The sequence below is a fragment of the Lithobates pipiens genome, unplaced genomic scaffold (assembly GCF_037356315.1).
Source record: "Lithobates pipiens isolate NorthernLeopardFrog02 unplaced genomic scaffold, aLitPip1_a1.2 Scaffold_82, whole genome shotgun sequence".
In the NCBI taxonomy this organism is placed as follows: Eukaryota; Metazoa; Chordata; class Amphibia; order Anura; family Ranidae; genus Lithobates; species Lithobates pipiens.
Genome location: NW_027507906.1, coordinates 472,757 through 497,752, shown reverse-complemented (window position 1 = coordinate 497,752; position 24,996 = coordinate 472,757). Strand labels below are relative to the sequence as shown.

General features: G+C 42.7%; 1 protein-coding gene across 3 annotated transcripts in view; it reads left to right on the top strand.

Annotated features, from left to right (window-relative positions):
- The first annotated feature begins 10,267 nt into the window (after positions 1-10,267).
- The window catches only part of LOC143973438 (uncharacterized), a 114,402-nt gene continuing 99,673 nt past the window's right edge, over positions 10,268-24,996 (top strand). For 2 of the 3 annotated variants that reach the window (XM_077474420.1, XM_077474419.1), the window contains exons 1-3: positions 10,268-10,421; positions 14,939-15,012; positions 16,397-16,414. In XM_077474420.1, the coding sequence (XP_077330546.1) occupies positions 10,414-10,421; positions 14,939-15,012; positions 16,397-16,414 (100 nt within the window). In that variant the 5' untranslated portion in view covers positions 10,268-10,413. The remainder of the gene's footprint in view (positions 10,422-14,938; positions 15,013-16,396; positions 16,415-24,996) is intronic. The other variant, XM_077474421.1, reaches the window with a different exon arrangement.

Genomic DNA, 24,996 nt, shown 5'->3' with positions numbered 1-24,996 from the left:
TTTTTTTTTTTGTACTTTATTTTACAGGTGAATGGGTAGGGGTACATTGTACCCCATACTCATTCACATAGGGTGGGGGCCGGTATCCGGGGGCCCCCTTATTAAAGGGGGCTCCCGGATTCCGATAAGCCCCCCGCCCGCAGACCTCGACAACCAACGGCCAGGGTTGTCGGGAAGAGGCCCTTGTCCTCATCAACATGGGGACAAGGTGCTTTTGGGTGGGGGGACCGCGCGGCCCCCCCTTCCCCAAGGCACCCCCCATGTTGAGGGCACGGCCTGGTACGGCTCAGGAGGGGGGGCGCTCGCTCGCCCCTCCTTTCCTGGCCGGCCGGGTAGCGTGCTCGGACAAGGGTCTGTTGTGGACTTTGGGTGGACCCCCACGCCGATCTTTTTCGGTTCCCCTTTAAGTCCATACCAGGCGGAGGGGCCAGCGACGTCTCCTTCGTGGGCCCCGCCTACCTGGAGACGCGCTCGAAATGAGCGGACTTTCCTCTGCGTGTGTGGGCGAGTCCGTTCATTTCAAAAGTAGGGCGGATAGTACGGCGGACTTAGTACGCTGTATTAGTCCGCTGAAAAACTGCCGTGTGTGGGCAAGTAGCCCGTTCGGAAAGTCCAACGGACAGTCTGGCGGGAAGTCCGCCAAACTAAGTGCGTCGGACATACCGCTACGTGTGTACGCGGCTTTACCCCAACAAATGGACCACTTAACCAAAAGTAGTCAACAGCGCTCCACTTCAATCTGGTCATACACATGAAAAGATGAATTGTTGGAAAACCAGTAAGAGCCTCCTTAGACAAGCTCTCATCGCATCAGACCATCATGCAAATAGGCATAAAAGAAACCTCCTTGCGCAGTATTACTGATAAGTACATCAGCACAGCAGAAGCCAGAATATTCACAAACACAGTAGTAAAAAATGCATGTAAATCCAATTGCCACAGTCAATGTTTCCAACCAGTATATTGGCTATCGAGCTTGGCAATGTCACATGATCCTCTTTTTTTTTACTTTTCCCACCGAGTTTCGTCACGAACAGACGTCATCAGGGGCATGGTAACGTATACGAGCCTCTCCATATAAATATACTTCAAGCCGGAAATGGATTTAGAAGGAACAACAGTGTTTCGGAAACCGGAAGCACAAGACCACCAGTGCCAGCTAGGAAATGATGTATCTGCGTTCCACCCGGAGGAAATAGGGTGTTTCAACAGTTTACTGAAAAAAAATACCTTTCAGTAAAGGAAAGCAATCATTATAGTGGCACTGAAAGAGATAAAAAAAATACAAGGCAAAAAGGAATAGAGCTGGTTTGGGAGAATACTTAATTTAAAATCCTTTTGTGACACCGCAATATTATGAACCTATGATGGGTAAAGCTCATAGTGCCATCTAGTGGTTGGAAAAATTAAGCTTAGGAAAGACTTTTTTTTATATTGGCTATGTGTTCTTTTATTTACACCTGAAAGGTGCGAATGGTGCACCCAACGTAATGTAACCCACATGGACAGGTAATGATATATGCATGAAAAATGAATACTCTACTCGTCCCAGAATCATACTAATAGTAGCATTTTGAGTATAGTATAGCATACTGTAATACTAAGAGGTCTTCCTGATTTCACATATCTCTCTTTCTGGTCTGAACTGCTGGCAGTAGGATTCATACGGTATGACCAAAGACACCTGGTCCAGTAAGCATGGACAGCAACACTGTATATTAACCTCTTGAAGACCAGTCTTTTTCTGTCACTTTTTGTTTATCAGTTTAAATCAGTATTTTTTCCTAGAATGTTACTTAGAACCCCCAAACATTATAAACTTCTTTAGCAGAGCCCCTAGGGCAGTGATGGTGAACCTTGGCACCCCAGATGTTTTGGAACTACATTTCCCATGATGCTCAGCTACACTGCAGAGTGCATGAGCATCATGGGAAATGTAGTTCCAAAACATCTGGGGTGCCAAGGTTCGCCATCACTGCCCTAGGGAATAAAATGGCAGTTGTTGCATTTTTTTATGTCACACGGTTTTTTATGGGGAAAAAAATGTAGAGCTAACAAAAAAACATGTGAACATACATATGTGAAAAAATGTATATCATAAAGTGAAATATAAAAAATTATGTAGAAACTAACCAATAGCTGGTAACAAATCACCTGGGATAGTGAGTCTTCCACCAGGGATAGGGGATGGGTACTCTTACCAGAAGCGGTGGACCCACATGCCAGCGGCAGCGAGTCAACCAAGCATGAAAGGGGAGAAACTGCAACTCAGGAATGGATCAGCGATGTCCTCAAGGATCTTATCCAATGGATATACTGAGAACAGGAACCATGGAACAGCTCACCGACAAATCGTGGCAATGCTCTTACAGGATCGGGCTCCTCCTGTGTGCAGTCCCATCCGCTCCTCATTTTATTTCCCATTTATTCACTGAATTTTGTCTATTGCAGTGTAGCTGTAGCTTGTAGTTTTGCACTTTTTGGTAAGCGCAGTAATTTCCTCCCATGCAGTGGTTTTTCAAAGGCAATTTTTTTTTAAATTCAAAACAAAACACAATATATACCCCAACTTTTTTGTAAAATATGAACGATGATGTTATGCTGAGTTAATAGATACCTAACATGTCATGCTTTAAAATTGCGCATGTTCGTGGAATGGCAACAAACTATGGTACTTAAAAATTGCCTTTACATGTTACCAGTTTAGAATTACACCGAAGGTCTAGCGCTAAAAATTATTGCTCTTACGTTTGTGGTGATACCTTACATTACATGTGCTGTGCAAACACTGTTTACATATGCGTGTGCAACTTACGTATGTGTTCGCTTCTGCGCAGGAGCACGCAGGGACGAGGTCACTTAAATTTTTTTTCCTTATTTAGGTTACTTTTTATTTTGTATTTTTACACTGTCATGAGAAAGCCAGCTGCTGGCTGCAAAAAACAATACTGGTGTTATGGATGATATCTTCAGTCATAATCCCTGCAAACCACTTGCAATCCGCAGTTTATATATACAGTGCCTATTCATACCCCTTGAAATTTCCCACATTTTGTCATGATACAATACAAAATTTAAATATATTTTATTGGGATTATATGTGATAAACCAACACAAAGCGGCACATTCATTCATTCATAATTGTGAAGTGGAAGGAAAATGATACATGGTTTTCAAAATATTTTACAGATAAATATGTGAAAAGTGGCATGTATTTGTATTTAGCTCCCCGGAGTCAATACTTCTTAGAACCGCCTTTCACTGCAATTACAGCTGAAAGTCTTTTTGGGGATGTCTCTACCAGCTTTGCACATCTAGAGAGGGACATTTTTTGCCTATTCTTCTTTGCAAAATATCTCAAGCTCTGTCAGATTGGATGGAGAGCGTCTGTGAACAGCAATTTTAAAGTCTTACCACAGATTTTCAATTGGATTTAGGTCTGGACTTTAACTGCGCCATTCTAACACATGTACTGTATATGCTTTGATCTAAACCATTCCATTGTAGCTCTGGCTGTATGTTTAGGGTTGTTGTCCCGCTGGATGGTGAACCTCTGCCCCAGTCTCAAGTCTTTTACAGACTTTAATAGGTTTTCTTTTAAGATTACCCTTTTTTTGGCTCTATCCATCTACCCATCAACTCTGACCAGCTTCCCTGTCCCTGCTGAAGAAAAGCATTACTACAAAATGATGCTGCCACCACCATGTTTCATGGTGGGGATGGTGTGTTCAGGATGATGGGGAGTGTTAGTTTTCCTCCACACATAGCGTTTTGCTTTTAGGCCAAAAATTTCAATTTTGGTCTCATCTGACCAGAGCACCTTCTTCCACATGTTTGCTGTGTACCCCACATGGCTTCTTGCAAACTGCAAATGGGACTTCTTATGGCTTTCTTTCAACAATGGCTTTCTTAAAGGCCAGATGTGTGGAGAGCATGACTAATAGTTGTCCTGTGGACAGATTCTCCCACCTGAGCTGTGGATCTCTGCAGCTCCTCCAGAGTTACCATGGGCCTCTTGGCTGCTTCTCTGATTAATGCTCTCCTTGCCTTCCTGTCAGATTAGGTGGACGGCCATGTCTTGGTAGGTTTGCAGTTGTGACATACTCTTTCCATTTTTGGATGACGGATTCAACAGTGCTCCATAAGATGCTTTAAACTTCTACACAGCTTTATCCCTGACCTGTCTGGTGTGTTCATTGACCTTCATGATGCTGTTTGGTCACTAAGGTTCTCTAACAAACCTCCGAGGGCTTCACAGAACAGCTGTATTTATACTGAGAATAAATTACACACAGGTGGACTCTATTTACTAATTAAGTGACTTATAAAGGTTCCATTAGATTTTAGTTAGTGGTATCAGAGTAAAGGGGGCTGAATACAAACTTTTCAGATATTTATTTGTAAAAAAAAAATTAAAATCATTTTCCTTCCACTTCAAAATTATGTGCCACTTTGTGTTGGTCTATCACATAAAATCCCAATAAAATAGATTTACATTTTTGTTTGTAACATGAAAAAATGTGGAACATTTTAAGGGGTATCAATACTTTTTCAAGGCACTGTTTACATATTGTGGTCGGCAAAGGTGGACATTATGGTACCTGGAAATAAGACAGATGCAGCAAGGGATATATCATTTCACTTTTTGTTGCCACTAGACGTGCATGACGAAAAAAAATGGTTTAGTTTAGATTTGTTAATCTAGTTATTTTGTTTAGTTAAATTTAGTTGGTTCATTCAATTGTTATTCGGGATTCATATTCAGAATTCGTATTTGGAATTCGTCTTATTTTTTTTTACATTTTCTTTGAATTTACAAATTCTTTCGATTTGAAACGTTCAAATTGGTACATTTTAAATCGTTTGAATCGAAAACTTTAGATTTTTTTTATTTATTATTCGAATGTGGCAAAGTGACCAAATGCAAGAAAAATCTTCATCGAATAATTACAATGACTCTTTAAATCACCTTTGACTTAACAAAAACAGTATTATTTCGAAATGGTACTCTAATAACACACACAGTTTCTGATTTCAGAAATATGTTTACAGTTAGAATTCAACTGGAGTTCAATGTAAAATTTTATTTGAATTTCAATTAGAATTTCGGAAATTCAAACTAATTTTGTTTCTTTATTCGGAGCATTCGCTAAGTTTTGATTATACTGTAATTCGGTATTCAAATATATCCGAATCTCTGAATAATGAAAAATTTCTTCTGAATATTTAATCGGAATGAAACCACACATATCTAACTGCCACTTTGTTGTTTGATGGGAGCTGGTGGCAATTAAGTGGGATATATCCCCTCCTCATCATTGGCCTCATCCTCCAGGTATTTGCCAGCTTCAGGACCAGCAGGACCTCCCAAGAACCCAAGACCATACACAACATCCCAGCCAAAACCCCTCCATGCAATGCTACAGTTTTTATGCCTGTGGGAAAGAAGCCCAGCCAGCCCAGAGCTACTTACATGCTTATGCATTATTTACACAAATACAAATCAAAATCTGTGTTTAATCCTTGTTTGTATTGTTTGTATTGTATCCAATCTTTGGATCCACTGGACTTCTCTCTAATTTAACATTAAGGTGGGGGTTACATAGCCATACAATAACCATGTATTTTAACTATGCAACTAAGTGTTAGATGTGATGGATCCCCGTACTCAAGAGGAGTAGGTCTGCCGTATAAGCTTCCCTTGTTCAGTACCAGCACAATCCAATATCCCTTAGCCCACCCAGTCCCTTGTTGAGGCATCCGTGTATGGTGGTAAGAAAAATAAGCCTCTTTATTCAAACAGGTTCAAAGAGATTTACACTCAGGGGACAATCCACCCTTCTTTGCATAATGACACAGGGTGGGGTAAACTTTACCTCCTCCAGTAACATGACACACAGGTGTATTCAACTTTCCAACAGTAGACCGTCTTTAGGAGGGGCAGCTGGAGAAACTCTGTCTCCCCTCTAGCATCTAATTCACATGCACATATACATCCTTGTCATGAAAAGGTCCACCTGTTGGTGGCGCTGTTGATCTCTTGGATTGCAGTACCAGTGTCCACCAGCGGGTGTCTTCTAACACCCAGGGCCTATAACAAGAGGACCTACCTCCTGGTGGCACTATTGGATCCCTGGACTTGTATCTACCTGACCTGTTCCTTCCCGATTCTGAGCCCATCCTGGACCTGTCCCTCTTGTCTCCTGCTATCTAGATCCCTGCTCTGCAGCCCATCCATCCGTCCCTACCCATCTACTGATTCCCCGGTGTATGACCTCAGCCTGGCTTTCGTTGACATCTCTGGTAGTTCCCATTTATTGTATATATATTTCTTGTTGTTGTGGTTGGTAGTGCACTGTTTGTTTTCACTTCCCTTTTGTTTATAATAAACACATTGTTATTTCACTCACATACGTTTTGGGTTTCCTCTGTGCAGTCCACACAGTCTGGTCTAATCATTCCCTGACAATCCCATAATACTTTGCTCTCAACGCAGACAGAAACAATAGAACAATGGGATACAGGCACTTAACAAACACATAATCGTCTGAGATGAAAGGTGAAATTTATCTTACCGTATATACTCGAGTATAAGCCGAGATTTTCAGCCTCTTTTTTGAGGCTGAAAGTGCCCCCCTCGGCTTATACTCGAGTCATCGCTGTCTGCCCGCTCGATCAGCGTGTCGAGCAGACAGACAGCGGCCATTCTATAATTCAAAAGCCGCGCCTCCGGCTCCGCCTTCGCCTGTGATAGGCGGAACACTGAATTTCCCAGCAGCCTGTGTTCCGCCTATCACGGACATCGTATCATCCTCGTACTACGGACGAGGATGATACGATGTCCGTGATAGGCGGAACACAGGCTGCTGGGAAATTCAGTGTTCCGCCTATCACAGGCGAAGGCGGCGGCGCAGCTTTTGAATTTTACAATGGCCGCCGAAGAGGGCACGGGACGGAGGCAAGGCAAGGCACGGCACGGGACGGGACGGGACGGAGGCAAGGCAAGGCACGACACGGGACGGAGGCAAGGCACGGCACGGGACGGAGGCAAGGAGGCAAGGCACGGGACGGAGGCTCGGGACAAAGGCTCGGGACACAGGTAGGCTGGACACACACACACACACACACACACACACACACACACACACACACACACACACACACACACACACACACACACACACACACACAGGGATGGATGGATACACACACACACAGGGATGGATGGATGGATGGAGACACACACACACAGGGATGGATGGATGGAGACACACACACACAGGGATGGATGGATGGATGGATGGAGACACACACACACAGGGATGGATGGATGGATGGATGGAGACACACACATACAGGGATGGATGGATGGATGGACACACACACACACAGGGATGGATGGACGGACACACAGGGATGGACGGACACACAGGGATGGACGGACACACAGGGATGGACGGACACACACACAGGGATGGACAGGCATGTCTCACCCTCGGCTTATACACGAGTCAATAAGTTTGCCAGTTTTTTTGGGGGTAAATTGGGGGCCTCGGCTTATATTCGGGTCGGCCTATACTCGAGTATATACGGTATATATTTCTTGAGGGACATTGTTCAGAAATATTACTGTCCCAAGTGAAAGAGACCCTTCATTCTTTCAACACAAACCACACATATAGAACCCAAGATAACAGGGGTAAAAGTATGGTGTGGTTGTGCGGTGAGTCTGGTTAGTGCAGACCAGAATGGGGTTCTCGGTCAGCCTGTGCCCCTAATAGACACATGGTGACTTACACATAGGAGGGCCCGGGGGAACTGGACAAGGAATTTCCCAACATCTCTAAGGTAAGCTGGGTTCCACAAGCCCTCCACCCAAAGTGAATCCCATCACACTAGTGTTCTACAAAATGTCTGACCAATGGTAATGTGACTTTTTTACCTCTAATAGGCTTGTGATACATTATTTCACTTTTAGATACAAGAAAGAGTTATCAGAGGAAAGCTCACAGCCACTGCATCCCATCAATTAGAAATAGGACACAAGAAAACATGCTCACATCAGGAGCTGGGATTTTTAAGGTGCCAATAACCCAATTTCATAGACAGGTATTAAAATTCATAAATCTTTTATTCTATTAAAAAAAGTACATAACAAAACAAATACACTTTTAAAATTACTGTATCAAGTTGTTTTGGATGTTAGCAAATGTGATCAATAGTGGATGGCATATATGGGGTGATAATCTGAGCAACACTTGTTTCTGAGCTCCATTTGTGTAACCAGCTTTAACCTGACCTCTCGTGAACAGATCTCTTGTGTACCGACTCGGCTAGTTTTCCTGATTACGTTGTCTGTTGCCCTTGGCTCGCTATCTGGCTCTCCTTTGCTTCATCCATCCATCCATCCGTATCTGACAGTGTCTTCTGGTACTCCCCTAGTGAGCAGGGTGAACCCGGGGGTCGTGACCTGGGGTCAGCACGCAGCTAAGCCCAAACCCTCCTGAGGGGGTCCCTGGCAGAATACTGGCTGGCCCTTAGACTCCATGCCCTGGGGGATCCCGTGTCACCTGCTCGTCTGTGGGCTCACAGTAGTAGTGCCTTAACAGAAAGGGAGTATAATTAATGGTAGCGACGCCAATATAAGTTCTTTAACATGAATTTCATTGAATACTGGGTGTTTATACAGTTATGGGGGAATACAAGCTCACTGGTATATACTAATTAGATTCAATAAGTAGAGATATACCTGCCAGAATTTTATTAACCCCCAACAGAGGGGTCTTCAATCACCAATCAACCCACAGGGCCACTTGAAGGAGAACAATAAAAATGTGTATTCTTTTTTTTGTACCGTCACCAGTCGGTGTCCCTGATCACTGCCATGTCAATCATATGATGACACTGTACTGCACTGGTGATAGTATGTAAAAAAAAAAAAAAATTAATTCATTTCTTCATTTTCCAAAAGATTAAGGAAAAGATTAAGACAAAAAAATTACAACTTCAAAAAACTTGTCATGCCTCTTACTAAATATTAAGAAAGGCTAGAGGTTGGATTTTAAAGGTGCCAAACACAAGTTAATGTTATAAAACATCACATTTTTTTGATTGAAAACATTAAAATTGCATTGATTTTCATAAGAACATCATGAAAAGTCCCTACAGTGATGCAGTGTATTCATCTCTACATGTTTCACCAACCTATGGCTTCTTCAGGAGTTTTTTTAGATAAATACTGCAGAGATAATCACTAAAAATGCAAAGAACAATGTGTTAGTACAAAATTACAAAGAATATACTGTATATGAAAAGAAGAGAAAACTAAAATGGTATTTGAAGAAATTCGTTAGGGTACATAATAATCACATGTCCACGCATTCAAAGGCATTCTGGGGGGCTCCCTCACCTGAATCATAGCAAATTAAATTCCTGCTACATGTTGTGCACCAGCTGGATAGATCATGGAGAAATAAGCAAGGCTCTTACTAAATACCTTGGACTGTCTACATTACAAAAAGGGGTCATTTGGGGGATATCTGTACTGTCCTGACATTTCTTGGGCCTCAAGAGATGAGATAGGCTATCAGTACATGAGGATTGGTCAGTTTTCAGATATGCCCCATAGTTCGTGGACTCTAAAACTTTCCTACAGACTAAATAATAAACACTGATTTTGGTTATTTTCACTAAAGAAATGTAGAATACATTTTGACCTAAATTTATGAAGAAAGATTATTTATTTGCAAAATTTTATAACGGAAACAAAGAAAAACATTTTCGGTCTTTTTTCGTTTATTTAGCAAAAAATAAAAACCTCACTGGTGATTGAATACCACCAAAACAAAGCTTTATTTGTGTGAACAAAATGCTAAAAATGTAGTTTGGGTACAGTGTTGCATGACATTCAAAGTGCGACAGCGCTGAAAATTGGCCTGGGAAGGAAGGGGGTGAAAATGCCCAGTATTGAAGTGGTTAAGAAATTCAGTAAATAAACTTGTAGATTTAAAATTAAAATAAAATTTACACAAAATCGTTATTTATTCTTTTTTTTTTTTCTTTAAGTCAATATGTGCATGGCCACCATGTGGACGATCTGTAAACTCACTAGAAGATCAGTTTCCAGACGTACATACAGTACTGTAAATGACGCCAGAATGTGGTTTATTTTAACTAAGAATCGTCACTTCCCCATAAGTGCAAAAAAAAAAAACACATGATAATGTATCACAAAACAGGAAGGCTATAGGGGCATTGGCACATAGGCTCTCATTATCATTCTGCTCGGTCAGGATCTCTTTTGCTGAGATGTCATTACTCGGGATAACAGGTTCCAGTCTTTATCAATATTTATTCATCTTTAAAGGAGATCAACATTAAGAAGATCTGTAGGATTTGCAGACATCTTATTACATGACCAGGTATGATATTTGTATGTGCATTGCTTACTCTGCTCACCCTAGATTCTGAGTATTTTGAGAAAGGTATAGGATAGTATAGTATAGAATAGCATTAGTACAATGTAGTACAAGAGATTGACCATTTCTGTCTTTAGCATTGTTATCAGAACAAAAAGTCATGAGAAATTCAAAATGTTTATGGTAGCCACTGGAACATGCGTCTATGTTTCCCAAAGAAATTGACCAATAAAGCCACGGAGCACCCAGTAGAAAGTTGACACCAAGTGCCAAAACCTTGTCTGCCAGCGCTACCAATGCACTTTCTTTTCCGTCCAACCCTTCCTCCTACACCTTTTTATCTGTTAATTCAGCCAAAGCCCCACAAATTGATATGTCCACCGAATTATACAACAATACCCTAGCAGACTTGGAGCAGGTAGAAGATTTGAGTGATGAACAATCCATATTCTCTTCTGGCAAAGAAGAAGATAATGGGATGACCACCCCAACCTGTCCTATACCATCCTAACCTGTCCTATGCCACTCCAACCTGCTTTATACCACTCCAACCTGTCCTATACCACCCCAACCTTCCCTATGCCACCGAAACCTGCCCTATACCACCCAACCTGTCCTATGCCACCCCAATCTGTCCTATGCCACCCCAACCTGTCCTATACCACCCCAACCTGCCCAATACCACCCCAACCTGCCCAATACCACCCCAACATGTCCTATACCACCCCAACCTCTCCTATACCACCCCAACCTGTCCTATGCCACCCCAACCTGCCTTATACCACCCCAACCTGTCCTATACCACCCCAACCTTCCCTATGCCACCCAAACCTGCCCTATACCACACAACCTGTCCTATGCCACCCCAACCTGTCCTATGCCCCCCCAACCTGTCCTATACCACCCCAACCTGTCCTATACCACCCAACCTGTCCTATACCACCCCAACCTGCCCAATACCACCCCAACCTGTCCTATAGCACCCCAACCTGTCCTATGCCACCCCAACCTGCCTTATACAACCCCAACCTGCCTTATACCACCCCAACCTGTCCTATACCACCCCAACCTTCCCTATGCCACCCAAACTTACCCTATACCACCCCAACCTGTCCTATACCACCCCAACCTTCCCAATACCACCCAACCTGTCATATACCACCCAAACCTGTCCTATACCACCCTAACCTGTCCTATGACACTCCAATCTTCCTTATACCACCCCAACCTGTCCTATACCACCCCAACTTTCCCTATGCCACCCAAACCTGCCCTATACCACCCAACCTGTCCTATGCCACCCCAATCTGTCCTATGCTACCCCAACCTGTCCTATACCACCCCAACCTGCCCAATACCATCCCAACCTGTCCTATACCACCCCAACCTGCCCAATACCACCCCAACCTGTCCTATGCCACCCCAACCTGTCCTATACCACCCAACCTGTCCTATACCACCCTAACCTGCCAAATACTACCCCAACCTGTCCTATAGCACCCCGACCTGTCCTATGCCACCCAACCTGTCTTATACCACCCCAACCTGCCTTATACCACCCAACCTGTCCTATACCACCCCAACCTTCCCTATGCCATCCAAACCTGCCCTATACCACCCCAACCTGTCCTATGCCACCCCAACCTGTCCTATACCACCCCAACCTGTCCTATACCACCCCAACCTGTCCTATGCCACCCCAACCTGTCCTATTCCACCCAACCTGTCCTATACCACCCCAACCTGTTCTATACCACCCCAACCTGTCCTATACCACCCTAACCTGTCTTATACCACCCCAACCTGCCTCATACCACCCCAAACTGTCCAATACCACCCCAACCTTCCATATGCCACCCAAACCTGCCCTATACCACCAAACCTGTCCTATGCCACCCCAACCTGTCCTATACCACCCCAACCTGTCCTATGCCACTCCAACCTGTCCTATGCCCCCCCAACCTGTCCTATGCCACCTTAACCTGCCCTATACCACCCCAACCTGCCCTACACCACCCTATACTATGATTTACAGGGGCTGTTTGGGGGTGTGCCCTTAGACCATGCACTGCCTGCAGGGATTTCGCCAGGATAGACAGGGGGGTGAAGCCATGTTTTGCTGCACCAGGTGACACCAACCCTAGTGACGCCACTGGCTGCACTTCCTGAAGGCAGCTGGGGTCTCTCTTCTGACCAATGTCCATCCTCTGCTTCCATCTCTTCAAGAACCTGCAAGAGCAAGAACCTAAACATGGCTTTGCGTAGATGTTTAAAGCCACAGCAGCCAAACACAGCTACTGGCACTAACCATAGAGTGGTCTCTTAATTGAAAGACTATTTTCATTCTCTCCCTGAGGAATTTTTTTGGTAGCTGTGTCTCAGTAAAGCTCCTGCCATGTGGATCATAATCTGAGGCCTAATCAGTCTAAAAGTTTGCTGTTATCGCTGAGAATTTTTTTGCACCTGTGTCTCCTTTGCAAAGCAATACCTTTCATTGCTGAAAAAAACTCCTGACACGTGCCTAACTTTGAGGTTTCTTTAAGGCTAAAAGCATTTTGTTTTATTCTTTTTATTTTAAAGGACTATTTTAAAGAGGAAGTAAACCCTGATGAGTTTACTTCCTCTTTCATTCCCTGCGAAGGCAAAGCATAATGGACTACTATGCGCTGTCATTCGGCGAAGCCGTGATGACGTCACTCCCGCGCATGAGCACGGGAGCCGACACGCGCGGCAGCTCCGTTGCTGAGAATGCCGCGCTCAGTGCGCCTGTTTTCGGGCAAATATCTCCTAAACCATATAGGTTTAGGAGAAATTAGGAGATATTGCTTGGACCTACAGGTAAGCCTTAATCTAGGCTTACCTGTAGGTCAAAGTGGTTTGTAAGGGTTTACAACCACTTTAAATAAGGTTTCATTATCTTAATACACCAAAAAAAAGCAAGCATTTTACCAATGACACTAGTTACAGTAGAGTTAAATGCTCATAGTATGTATGTATGTATGTATGTATACATATGCACACACACACATACATACATTATTATTATTATTATTATTAATAAACACGATTTATATAGCGCCAACAGTTTACGCAGCGCTTTACAATGTATAGGGGGGGACAACACAATTACAGTACAATACAAAAGGTACAGGAGGGCCCTGCTCGTAGAGCTTACATTCTAAAGGGAGGGGGTGGTGGTACAAAAGGTAATAGCTGCAGAGAATGATTTGATGGGGGTGGCTCTGGGACAGTTTTTAGGTGGGTGTGGGATAGGCTATATACATACATACATACATACATACATACATACATACATACATGTATACAAACACACTACACTATATCACCAAAAGTGTTAGGATGCCTGCCTTTACACGCACATAAACTTTTATGGCATCCCAGTTTTAGTCCGTAGGGTTCAATATTGAGTTGGCCCACCCTTTGCAGCTATAACAGCTTCAACTCTATTGGGAAGGCCGTCCACAAGGTTTAGAAGTGTGTCTATGGGAATGTTTGACCATTCTTCCAGAAGCGCATTTTTTTATAGTGCAAGAAATAAAAAATGCAGAGCTGATCAAATACCACCAAAAGAAAGCTCTATTTGTGGGGAAAAGAATTATAACAATTTAATTTGGGTACAGTGTCACATGACTGCGCAATTGTTATTCAAAGTGTGACAGCGCTGAAAGCGAAAAAATGGCTTGGGCAGGAAGGGGGTGAAGGTGCCTGGTATTGAAGTGGTTAAAGAAGAATTATACAAAAAATGATTGGTTAAACCCGCAAGTGCTTTTTTTTTGACCACTACTATTCCTTTATACTGTCTTTTAAAATGAGCAATTTAGAAATTGATGAAAGGTTTAGCACAGTAAAACACCTTTTGATAGATAAATAGTGGAATTTATATACAACTATATACATCATTCCAAAATGAGGGACAAATGAGAGGGAGAGGGAGAGGGACTTTGTACAAAATGAGGGACAGTCCCTCAAAATCAAGGACAGTTGTGGAAGTTGTGGAAGTACTGTCGTGAGTTGCAGTTAGTTGGGTTTTTTAATGTTGTTTATGAGTTAAAGATTGTGAAAACTGATAAGAATGATCTCAGCCTTTGTGTCCGCTGCCTTTCCTGAAACCACTTTTGCTTCCTTCCTCTTTTATGCTGGCTGCAGCTGAGCTCTCCATGCAACCCGATTCATCATATCTATTAGGACCTGTTGGGCGCTGCCGTTTATTCACCTCAAAACTGCTTTCTCAGTCCTTGTAAATACGAAACAGCTCAATACAGCTTGACTTAATGTAAAGTAGGTGAGGTTCAGAAGGTAGTTAGATGTGGGTGAGGTTCAGAAGGTAGTTAGATGTGGGTGAGGTTCAGAAGGTAGTTAGATGTGGGTGAGGTTCAGAAGGTAGTTAGATGTGAAGGACCTCTGCAGCATCTGAAAATGATTTTAAGTGCAAACTGAAAGCACCCAAATGCATAATACATTTGTCTATATACAACAACACTGGTTGGATTTTTCTTCAGCACAGAACCAGCATTGTGTAATATGGGTGGAGAGATGTATGGCCTTCAACTTCCATTTCAGATCATCCTCATCTGTAAGTATACAAATTCTCAATACTATCTATGTATTTTCCTACATAGGTCTTTTAATATATATTTATTGTATACACTAAAGTGTAATTGTTTAGAGTCATTCGAATATTTTTTTCATTATAAATTAAAGTATACATTTATTCCCCAAAGTAGCATTGACTTGTTTAACGTGATAACACTCGATTTTATTTCATTGAACTCTTCAGGTCATTGGATTTTAGAGGAATAAAATAAAATAAATAATTCCCAGCAATTACATTTTTTTTTTTAATGTTACTATTGATATGTCGAAATTCCAAACCACATGTCCTGTAGTTCTTCCTAGGGTTTCTATTTTCTTTGACCTTATGGTGAAGCTCTTCCCATAAGAGGTAGATAGAGTTGGGATCTGTCAGTCGTGCCGGCCAGTCCATCAAAGGCCATACGCCGTCTTCCTTCACTCATGGTTTGTCATAGCTGAGAAGCATATTTAAGGTATTCTCCTGCCGTATTATGAAATGTGCGCTAATTAAGTGCTGACCACAGAGGGATGGTATGACATTAAAAATAGAGTTGGTAACCTTTTTTCATAGGATGTTATCAGGAGGCACAGCTATGGCCATCCATTCTGCTCAATATATACTACTAATTAAATGAAGCCACACTGCACAATTATTCACAATTTAAAGAGGAAGTAAACTTCCTTTGCAAACTTTTACCTATAGGTAAGCCTATAATAAGGCTTACCTATAGATGTTGAAAATATCTTCTAAACATGTACAGTTTAGGAGATATTTCCAGTGAATGCAGCCAATGACATCACTGGCCCTTGCGCTCTAAAGGAGCAGCCCATGTTTGCCGTTCCTTCCTAGCCTGTGCCGTGAACGACGGCTCCTACGCATACGCGGGAGTGATGCCTTTGCGGCTTTGGCCAGTCACAGTGCCAGAGCCCACGAACCCGAAAGATGTTGGCCGTACACAAAGAGACACGCTGATGGCTGAAGCCAGCTGTGCAATACAGTGAGGATAGAAAAAAATGTGATGAATAATTTTTATGTGTAAAATAAGAGAAATGCATTTTTTAAAACCATTTTTTGTTAATTTGTCAGCTTTCCCATTAGATAAAGAGATAATTTATCATATAAGGATTAAGATGAAGACAAGGGAGGCAGGTTTGGGGAATTTGTATTTCAAAGCAAATAGCCACGTAAATTCAACTCCTGATATTTCTGGATCTATAGTAGAGATCATTTTAACATAATCAGTTTTCAGTGAAGGTCATCTCCTCATATGTGTGTTTTTTTCTTCATATGTTCAGTTTTGAATTGGCTAGGTTTGTGAAACATTTATTTTAAATAGACCACAGGCCTCATTTATAACACTTTTTTTCCTTGTTCCTTTTAACAGCTCTGATCGGACAGCTGGGTAAGTTCACATCTTTCATATATATATTGTTAGAAAATTATGTATAACAACCTTATGTTTTTTCAGTGTTTAGATGATACAATCGTATACATACAAATGTTTTACAATTTAAACAAAATTCTTAAAAGAGAAGTATGGGTTTTTTTTTTTATTTTTATATATTCATAAATACCTAGGTGGATGCAGCATCGGCCTGTTGCTGCATCTGTCCCCCTACCACCTTTTCACTGAGAACCGAGCCACCGAACACTGCCGATGACTCGGTTCTCTCATCTCCCCGAGCAGAGAGATGTTGCCTGAGCTGAGCTGTGGAAGGCATTTTAGTGTCTCAGCGGCTCTCTGAGAGGCTGAGACTGCCATTAGTCAAGGCAGCTGGCAAATCCATACTTCTTAAAGTGGTTGTAAACCCTTACAAACCACTTTGACCTACAGGTAAGCCTAGATTAAGGCTTACCTGAAGGTCCAAGAAATATCTCCTAAACCTACACGGTTTAGGAGATATTTACTAAAAGACAGTCCCAGCTGTCTATGGCGCATGCACAGGCGCACTATCACCGTTAGCAGCATGCTGAAAACATGTCACAGGAGTGCAAAACTACCCATAGGAGAAGCCCAGCCAAACGAGCCCAGGCTGGACTTCTCCTTTAATGATTTCCATTAGCCTTGCCCATCTACCTCTCTATGGATGTCCTGAACCCCCACCATATCCATCCCCATCTCAATAGTACTTTTTCACACTATCAGCCAATACAGAGAGCTGGATATGTCCCATAGACCAGTGGTTCTCAACCTCAGTCCTCAAGTACCCCAGACAGGGGTTTTGGGAATTTCTCTCAGATAAAATAACTGTCCAAAATACCAAGCCATTGACTCTGATTTAAAGCACCTAGATAAAGATAAAGGAAAACCTGCAAAACATGGCCTGTTGGGGGTACTTGAGGACTGAGGTTGAAAACCACTGCCTAGACAAAAGAGAGAGGTGATTGAGTTGAGTATGTATTTTGGGACAATTGCCATGTATCAATAAATATCCTTTGAATGCATGGATTAAATACAAGCAATTTTTAAAGATAACCTGTCACAATACAAATATGGGACATTTTTTTGTCAGCACTTTTTATAAGGTCTTACTTTCTACAGTAGAGTATGTAGCGGTGGGCTCCTGAAGAGTACGAGCTATTTGTTTTTCAAAATGTAACTTTACCCAAACTGCAGTTTGGTTTGGGTCTATTTGCCTAAATTTGACTTCTGTGTCAGTCTGACTGGGCTGTGAGATGTTCAGCTTGGCCACAAGGGGGCACTGTCTTTGGTGGCAGGTGTGGAACTATGGTAACTCTGGTTGGGCGCTTAATTTACTCTCTCTCTGAGTCAGGTCAGTGGGAGTGGCCCACTCACTGTGCCCTCTGGGATGGGGTATTTAAGATGCGGATGTCACGTTGTTCGGGGTTCCGGTCCAGTATGCTGTGCTGATTACATGGTCTTGGTCCTCCTGATCAGCCCCCAGGAAGGCTATGGCCTGGGGTGCGGATCCACCTGATTTTGATGCCTCGGGGTTGGCTAGCCCAAGGCAAGGGAACTAAGGAAGCCTGCCATAGCCTGCAATTATACAGTGCCTGCCACCAGGTGTCACTGAAGTGCACCGGGAAAATGTAGTGCTACAGTTCCTCATGTGATGAATCAACAAGTAAATGGGCGGAGCCATGCCCAGGAGGAGAAGATCCTAGTGTTCCACATGCCACGCACCACACCCAAGGCGGAGGAAGATGGCAGAGGGTGTTCAGAGCACACCCGCCATGCAGCGGTTACCTGACATGCAGGATCAGGTCCTAATTGACACCAGTATTCGGTTAGAGCTCACCAGAGGACTGACACTAGGAGTCATTGAAGGGATGGAAAGACTCTGTATGCTGTGTCCCGGATGTCAGAAGCCAAACAGTCAGAGTCAGTGCTTGGGCACGGTATGGGCATTGTGGTGCCCAGTTAACCTGTCTGGGACCGGTGCCGCAGGAAGTCAAATACTACTTAGCCATTCTCACAACCGGACTTTGTCTGCCGCAAGCACAGGTGACCCGAAGGGCTGTGGATTGGGGGTCACCTCAGGTACTGAAAAAGTACAGGTCCTTAGACAATTTGTTTGAGTGGTCATCCCCGGAAGAGGCCAATTCCAGCGGAGAGGAAGAATGGTTCCTCGAAAAGTTTCACCTCCGCCGGAGCTCCACCAGAGCTCCGGAGAGTCTACCAACCTTCCTACAACCCCCAGTACCCCCCTTTGTACTTTCTTCTCTTGTAAGTCCACAAATGCTCTTATCACCAGAGCATACACCTATCAGCAATGGGCTATCAGAGCCTCTGACTCGTGTTCTGCGTGGGCGGGGAAGGCCCAAGGACTTACCAAGGCTCTCTAGGTTCCAAAGAGATTTGCAGAGGAGAGTTGCTCAGGAGTGGGGCCTGGATTATCCGTACGTTCCAGACCGTGTTATGGAAACAGTTGAAACCTCCCGGGAACAGTGGGAGAATTATCTGGTCTGGGATTACTATCATGTTCCTAAACCTCAACGGACACCTGATAGTGAGGTAAGGGTAAGGTTCCAGGACATTTACAGAGAATGGAAGCTCGGGAGGGCAATCTACAAAGAAAAAGTGCTGGTGGCGAAAGCAGGACAGAATACCCGCCGCTACTCCATCTCAGTGAAAGAACAAAGGGACAGTCGTAAGAGATTGCCGGACCTGAGGTATTAACTGTGAGCAAGACTACTGGTGAGGTAGTCATAGATGTACTCAAATGTATCCATGTTTAGTTGCAGAAGGGCAGATGGGTTAGGGTGGGTTTTCCCCAATGTGACTGCTCTGCAGGAGACGGCCATTCAGGGTGCCTGGCATTGACAAGAGACTCCTGTTTAGGAGCTGAACAGAACGTTTTTTGGCTACTGGCATATGTGTTCATTTGCCTTGCATGCCTGCTCAAGTTGTGCTCTGCAGGAGGTCTGTTAGACTCCTTTTGAGGGAGTGACAATATTGGCAGCGACATACATGCCATTACAAAATGTAAGTTGTTTGGATACCTGACAGAAGATGATAACCCTTTCTGTCTGGTACAGTGTAATGTTTATTTAGTTCATAGTTAGAAATGATTTCTGTCTTCTCTTAGATGGATTGGAGATGCGACAGATGTCAATCTACAGATGAAGGCCTACAGTAAGCAGAATATTCCTCCTGAGGGAGCAATGCTCTGGTTCTGTTTGTACGAAAAGTTATCTGTAGGGACCTGCAGCTAGGTTGTATAAATTGTACAGAATTTGTATTGTGACATTTTGTACTTTACTTTTGATGTTACCCCTTTTACATTTAATTCCCTTTCCCCATCCCAATTCTATGTAATTGAGATGCTCTCTCCTCCATTAACTACTTCCCACCCGGCTGATGTACATATACAGCCGGGTAGGAGCTCTCTCCTTCTGAATGGACGTTCAGGAACATCCTTTAAAAGGACCCGGACACGGCGCATCTCCGATCGGTAGGAGGGCTCTATGATTGGCCCTCCTGATCACATGACGGCCGTGTCAAATCACAGCCATCATGTGATGTAAACAAAGTCATTGCTAGGCAATCAGCTCTCCTCTCCTCACACGGAAGTTGTCGCTGAGGAGAGGAGAGCAGATCGCTGCAGCCGGCTGGTGATCAGCTGTTTTTACAGCTTTTTACTCATTGATCACCAGTCTAGTGTAAACATACATGTAAAACACACATGTCCCCAAAACACACATGCCCCCAAAACACAGATGTCCCCAAAACACAGATGTCCCCAAATAATAAAAACACATGCCCCCCACATATGTCCCACTAAAATCACATGTCACAATGATGATCTGCACACATACAGTGGTGTGAAAAAGTGTTTGCCCCCTTCCTCATTTCCTGTTCCTTTGCATGTTTGTCACACTTAAGTGTTTCGGAACATCAAACCAATTTAAACAATAGTCAAGGACAACACAAGTAAACACAAAATGCAATTTGTAAATGAAGGTGTTTATTATTAAAGGTGAAAAAAAATCCAAACCATCATGGCCCTGTGTGAAAAAGTGATTGCCCCCTAAACCTAATAACTGGTTGGGCCACCCTTAGCAGCAACAACTGCAACCAAGCGTTTGCGATAACGTGCAATGAGGCTTTTACAGCGTCCTGGAGGAATTTTGGCCCACTCATCTTTGCAGAATTGTCCTAATTCAGTTACATTAGAGGGTTTTCAAGCATGAACGGCCTTTTTAAGGTCATACCACAACATCTCAATAGGATTCAGGTCAGGACTTTGGCTAGGCCACTCCAAAGTCTTCATTTTGTTTTTCTTCAGCCATTCGGTGGTGGACTTGCTGGTGTGTTTAGGATCATTGTCCTGCTGCAGAATCCAAGTTCGTTTCAGCTTGAGTACACGAACAGATGGTCGGACATTCTCCTTCAGGATCTCTTGGTAGACAGCAGAATTCATAGTTCCTTTTATCACGGCAAGTCTTCCAGGTCCTGAAGCAGCAAAACAGCCCCAGACCATCACACTACCACCACCATATTTTACTGTTGGTATAATGTTCTTTTTATGAAATGCAGTGTTCCTTCTACGCCAGATATACTTGGACACACCCTCCAAAAGTTCCACTTTTGTCTCATCGGTCCACAGAATGTTGTCCCAAAAGTCTTGGGGATCATCAAGATGTGTTGTGGAGAAATTGAGACGAGCTTTGATGTTCTTTTTGCTCAGCAGTGGTTTTCTCCTTGGAACTCTGCCATGCAGGCCATTTTTGCCCAGTCTTTTCCTGATGGTGGAGGCATGAACGCTGACCTTAACTGAGACAAGTGAGGCCTGCAGTTCCTTGGACGTTGTTGTGGGGTCTTTTGTGACCTCTTGGATGAGTCGTCGCTGCGCTCTTGGGGTAATTTTGGGCGGCCGGCCACTCCTGGGAAGGTTCACCACTGTTCCATGTCTTCGCCATTTGTGGATAATGGCTCTCACTGTGGTTCGCTGGATTCCCAAAGCTTTGGAAATGGCTTTATAACCCTTTCCAGACTGATAGATCTCAATTACTTTCTTTCTCAATTGTTCCTGAATTTCTTTGGGTCTCGGCATGATGTGTAGCTTTTAAGGATCTTCTGGTGGACCTTACTGTGTCAAGCAGCTCCTATTTAAGTGATGCCTTGATTGTGCACAGGTGTGGCAATAATCAGGCCTGGGTGTGGCTAGAGAAATTGAACTGGGTGTGGACAACCACAGTTATAGTATGTTTTAACAAGGGGGGCAATCACTTTTTCACACAGGGCCATGATGGTTTGGATTTTTTTTCACCTTTAATAATAAACACCTTCATTTACAAATTGCATTTTGTGTTTACTTGTGTTGTCCTTGACTATTGTTTAAATTGGTTTGATGTTCCGAAACAATTAAGTGTGACAAACATGCAAAGGAACAGGAAATGAGGAAGGGGGCAAACACTTTTTCACACCACTGTATGTCCGTGATCACCTGCACACGTGTACATGATCATTTGCGTACATATGTCAGTGTTCACACAAACCAATTATTATACACTTAATGGATTTTTTTTTACCAAAAACATGTAGCAGAATATATTTTAGCTTAAATTTATGACAAAATTAGATTTATTGGATTTCTTTTAAAATAGAAAGAAGAAAATATCGTTTTTTTTCCAAATTTCCACAATTTTTTCGCTTATATCGGCAAAAAATAAAAAACGGAGTCATGAATAAATACCACCAAAATAAAGCTCTATTTGTGCGAACAAAATGATAAAAATTTAATTTGGGTACAGCGTAGCATGACCGCGCAATTGTCATCGAAAGTGTGAGAGCGCTGAAAGCTGAAAATTGGGAAGGAAGGGGGGCAAAAGTTCCCGGTATTGTAGTGGTTAACAAGGAGGTACTCCAAATTTATTCCCCACATCTGAGGAGAGCTGTGATTTAAGTGGGGGGGGGGGGGGGTGAATGTAGCGGTCACTACCTAAAGGTAGGTGATCTGTAAGTATTCTTAGTGACAGGGCTCAGTTTCAGGCCAAATTTAGCCAGGCCTGTGACTTCAGACAGGCCTGGATGTTTTGATCTTAGGAGTGGGAGTGTTAGTGTAGTGTGAGGTGTAGCCAAAGGATACCTCCGCTGCTTTCAGTGGAATTGTTCTGGAAGAGGGGCAGGACTTGAGACCTAAGGGGCAGGCAGCTCATGTGTGGAGCTCTGACCAATCATTCATTTGTATTGGCAGAGGGGAGGGCTCTCATATAAGCTGGGGGTCCCATGCTTCCGGGGAGTTCTAGTCTGGGGGATGGAGAAAAGCAGCATGGAGTAGCTGGTGGTAGCCTGGGTGTCTCTGCAGACTCAGAGGAGAGGAGAGATGGAGGAGTCATCAGGAGGAAGTAGGAACTAAGCGGACAACAAAGGAGGGCCATAGTTTGAAGACCCATACTGTAAACACCAACTTAATACATAAAGCGTTATTGAGCATTGAAAGAAGAAGCCACACATTGTTGAGTAGAAAGCCTTTTACTCCATGCATATTCACATGTGCGTTTTATAAAACATTTAGCGGTAAAAAAAACAATTTTTTTTTTTCAAAGTTTTACCTTGAAATTTTTTAACAAATACTGAAACAGGCATGTTTCCAAATATAACATACACAACTCTGGAACTTACAAAGTTCAACGTTGCAAAAAAGAAGGCAATATCAGACATTTTCTAGTGTGAAAAAGGTCTTGATCTTGCCTTCATCAGATGGGGTGAAGTCACCCCTGTAAAAGCCAAATTTAGAAGATGCACACAAATTGGGAGTCAAAATGGGGATTTCCTCTCTTTTTTTTTTTTTTTTTTAATTCTTTATTTATCTAGATTTTTTTTCTCTTTATCCAACAAAGTATAAAAACATTATTCCACAGATACCAGCGTTTCTTAATTTCTTCATGATTTATACATACAAAAACTTAACATTAAATTCCCCTCTACCTACCCCCCCCCCCCCCCCTTCCCCCCTCCCTTCCTTGCAGATATCTCATGAGATTCGTGGTTAAATCATCTTTTTCTGACTAGGTGTTGTTTTTCCCTGACATTATTGTGTAATTTCCTCTACGTATCTCCATGATTTTTTTAATTCTTTCCAAGATACCCATTTGTCCATACAGCCCTCTCCTACTATTGGCTCCTCTCCCCCTTCATTAGAACTTTCTATATTTTGTATTTCATTTTCTCGAAAAATCCAATCCCGTATTTTAGGGCTCTCCTTCTCCCTCAATTTTTTTGGAATTAGGCTTTTGGTGGTGTCAAGCAGTATGGGAATTAACGAGGATTTATATTGCTTTACAGGTTCGTCTGTCCCGTGGAAAAACACGGTCCATGGGTCTTCTCTTATTTCTTTATTTGTTACAACCTTTATTAAATCTAAAATTTTCCTCCAATATTTTTTAATAGTGGGGCAATCCCACCAAATGTGGGCCATAGTCCCGTTTTTTTTGCACCCGCGCCAGCAATCTGAAGATTGCTCTTCTACAAATTTGCCCAATTTGTCAGGGGTGGCATACCACCTTGCGAGGCACTTGTAATTCGTCTCTATCATCTTATTATCAGCCACCGAGCAGTGAATTAATTTAAATATTTTTTTACTAATCTGTGCCCTACATTGTGACCCCAAATCGTTTTCCCATTTTTTGATATACGGCGGGCCCTCCAGTTCGTCCCCCTCTGAGAGAATTTTATATATTCGGGATATGTTATTTTTTGATTTTTCTCTCAAACAGAGCCGCTCAAGGGGCCTATATCCTTCTTTGGTTTGGGACCGAATTCATACACAAAATAACTGGAGTTATAATTCATAATTGATTTTTTTTTAAAGAAAATGATTATTTCACACCGGGGAAACAGGAAGTGGGGGGTAATTGGATAACAAAAGGCAATGCACAAGTAAAATACATATTAACTAGAGGTAAATTAACTACATTTCAAGCACTGAGTGTAGATACTGAACTTATGAGGATTGATGCATGGCGGTACCTCCAGTTAAGCCATTTTATTGCAAAACTACCCCAGCCAATTCGGGATTTCCTTTCTGATCCCATACCTAATGTCAACATGTGCTATCTCCTAAAATGGGGGATCAATGGATGTGTTTTGGTGCTCTCACCACTTTGTGTTGGGAGGAAGGGGTTGCACCCACAAACTGCGTACATTGAAATCCCCTGATGGCAGATAGCACATGTTGGCACATTGTGTGCATCTTCCAAATTTGGCTTTTAAACGGTATTAAAACTTTAGATACAATTTTTTGAAAAACAACAAAGGAATCTTTGTAGAATTTATATTCTCCCTAGTCAATCCCCATCAATCATGTTCTTCAGTCTTTGTTCAATCTCCTTGTTTTTTTCTTTGATAAAGTCCAATTTCCAACATGATTTCCTGGATAAGCCACTGTGCACGGTCACTGGTGAAATTACTGTATTTTTGTACCACAACCTGAACATCACCTAAAAAAAAAAAATACACACCATGTCTTAAAAATATGCAGGCATACATCTATTACCTGAATCTGTGGTGTCCAACAC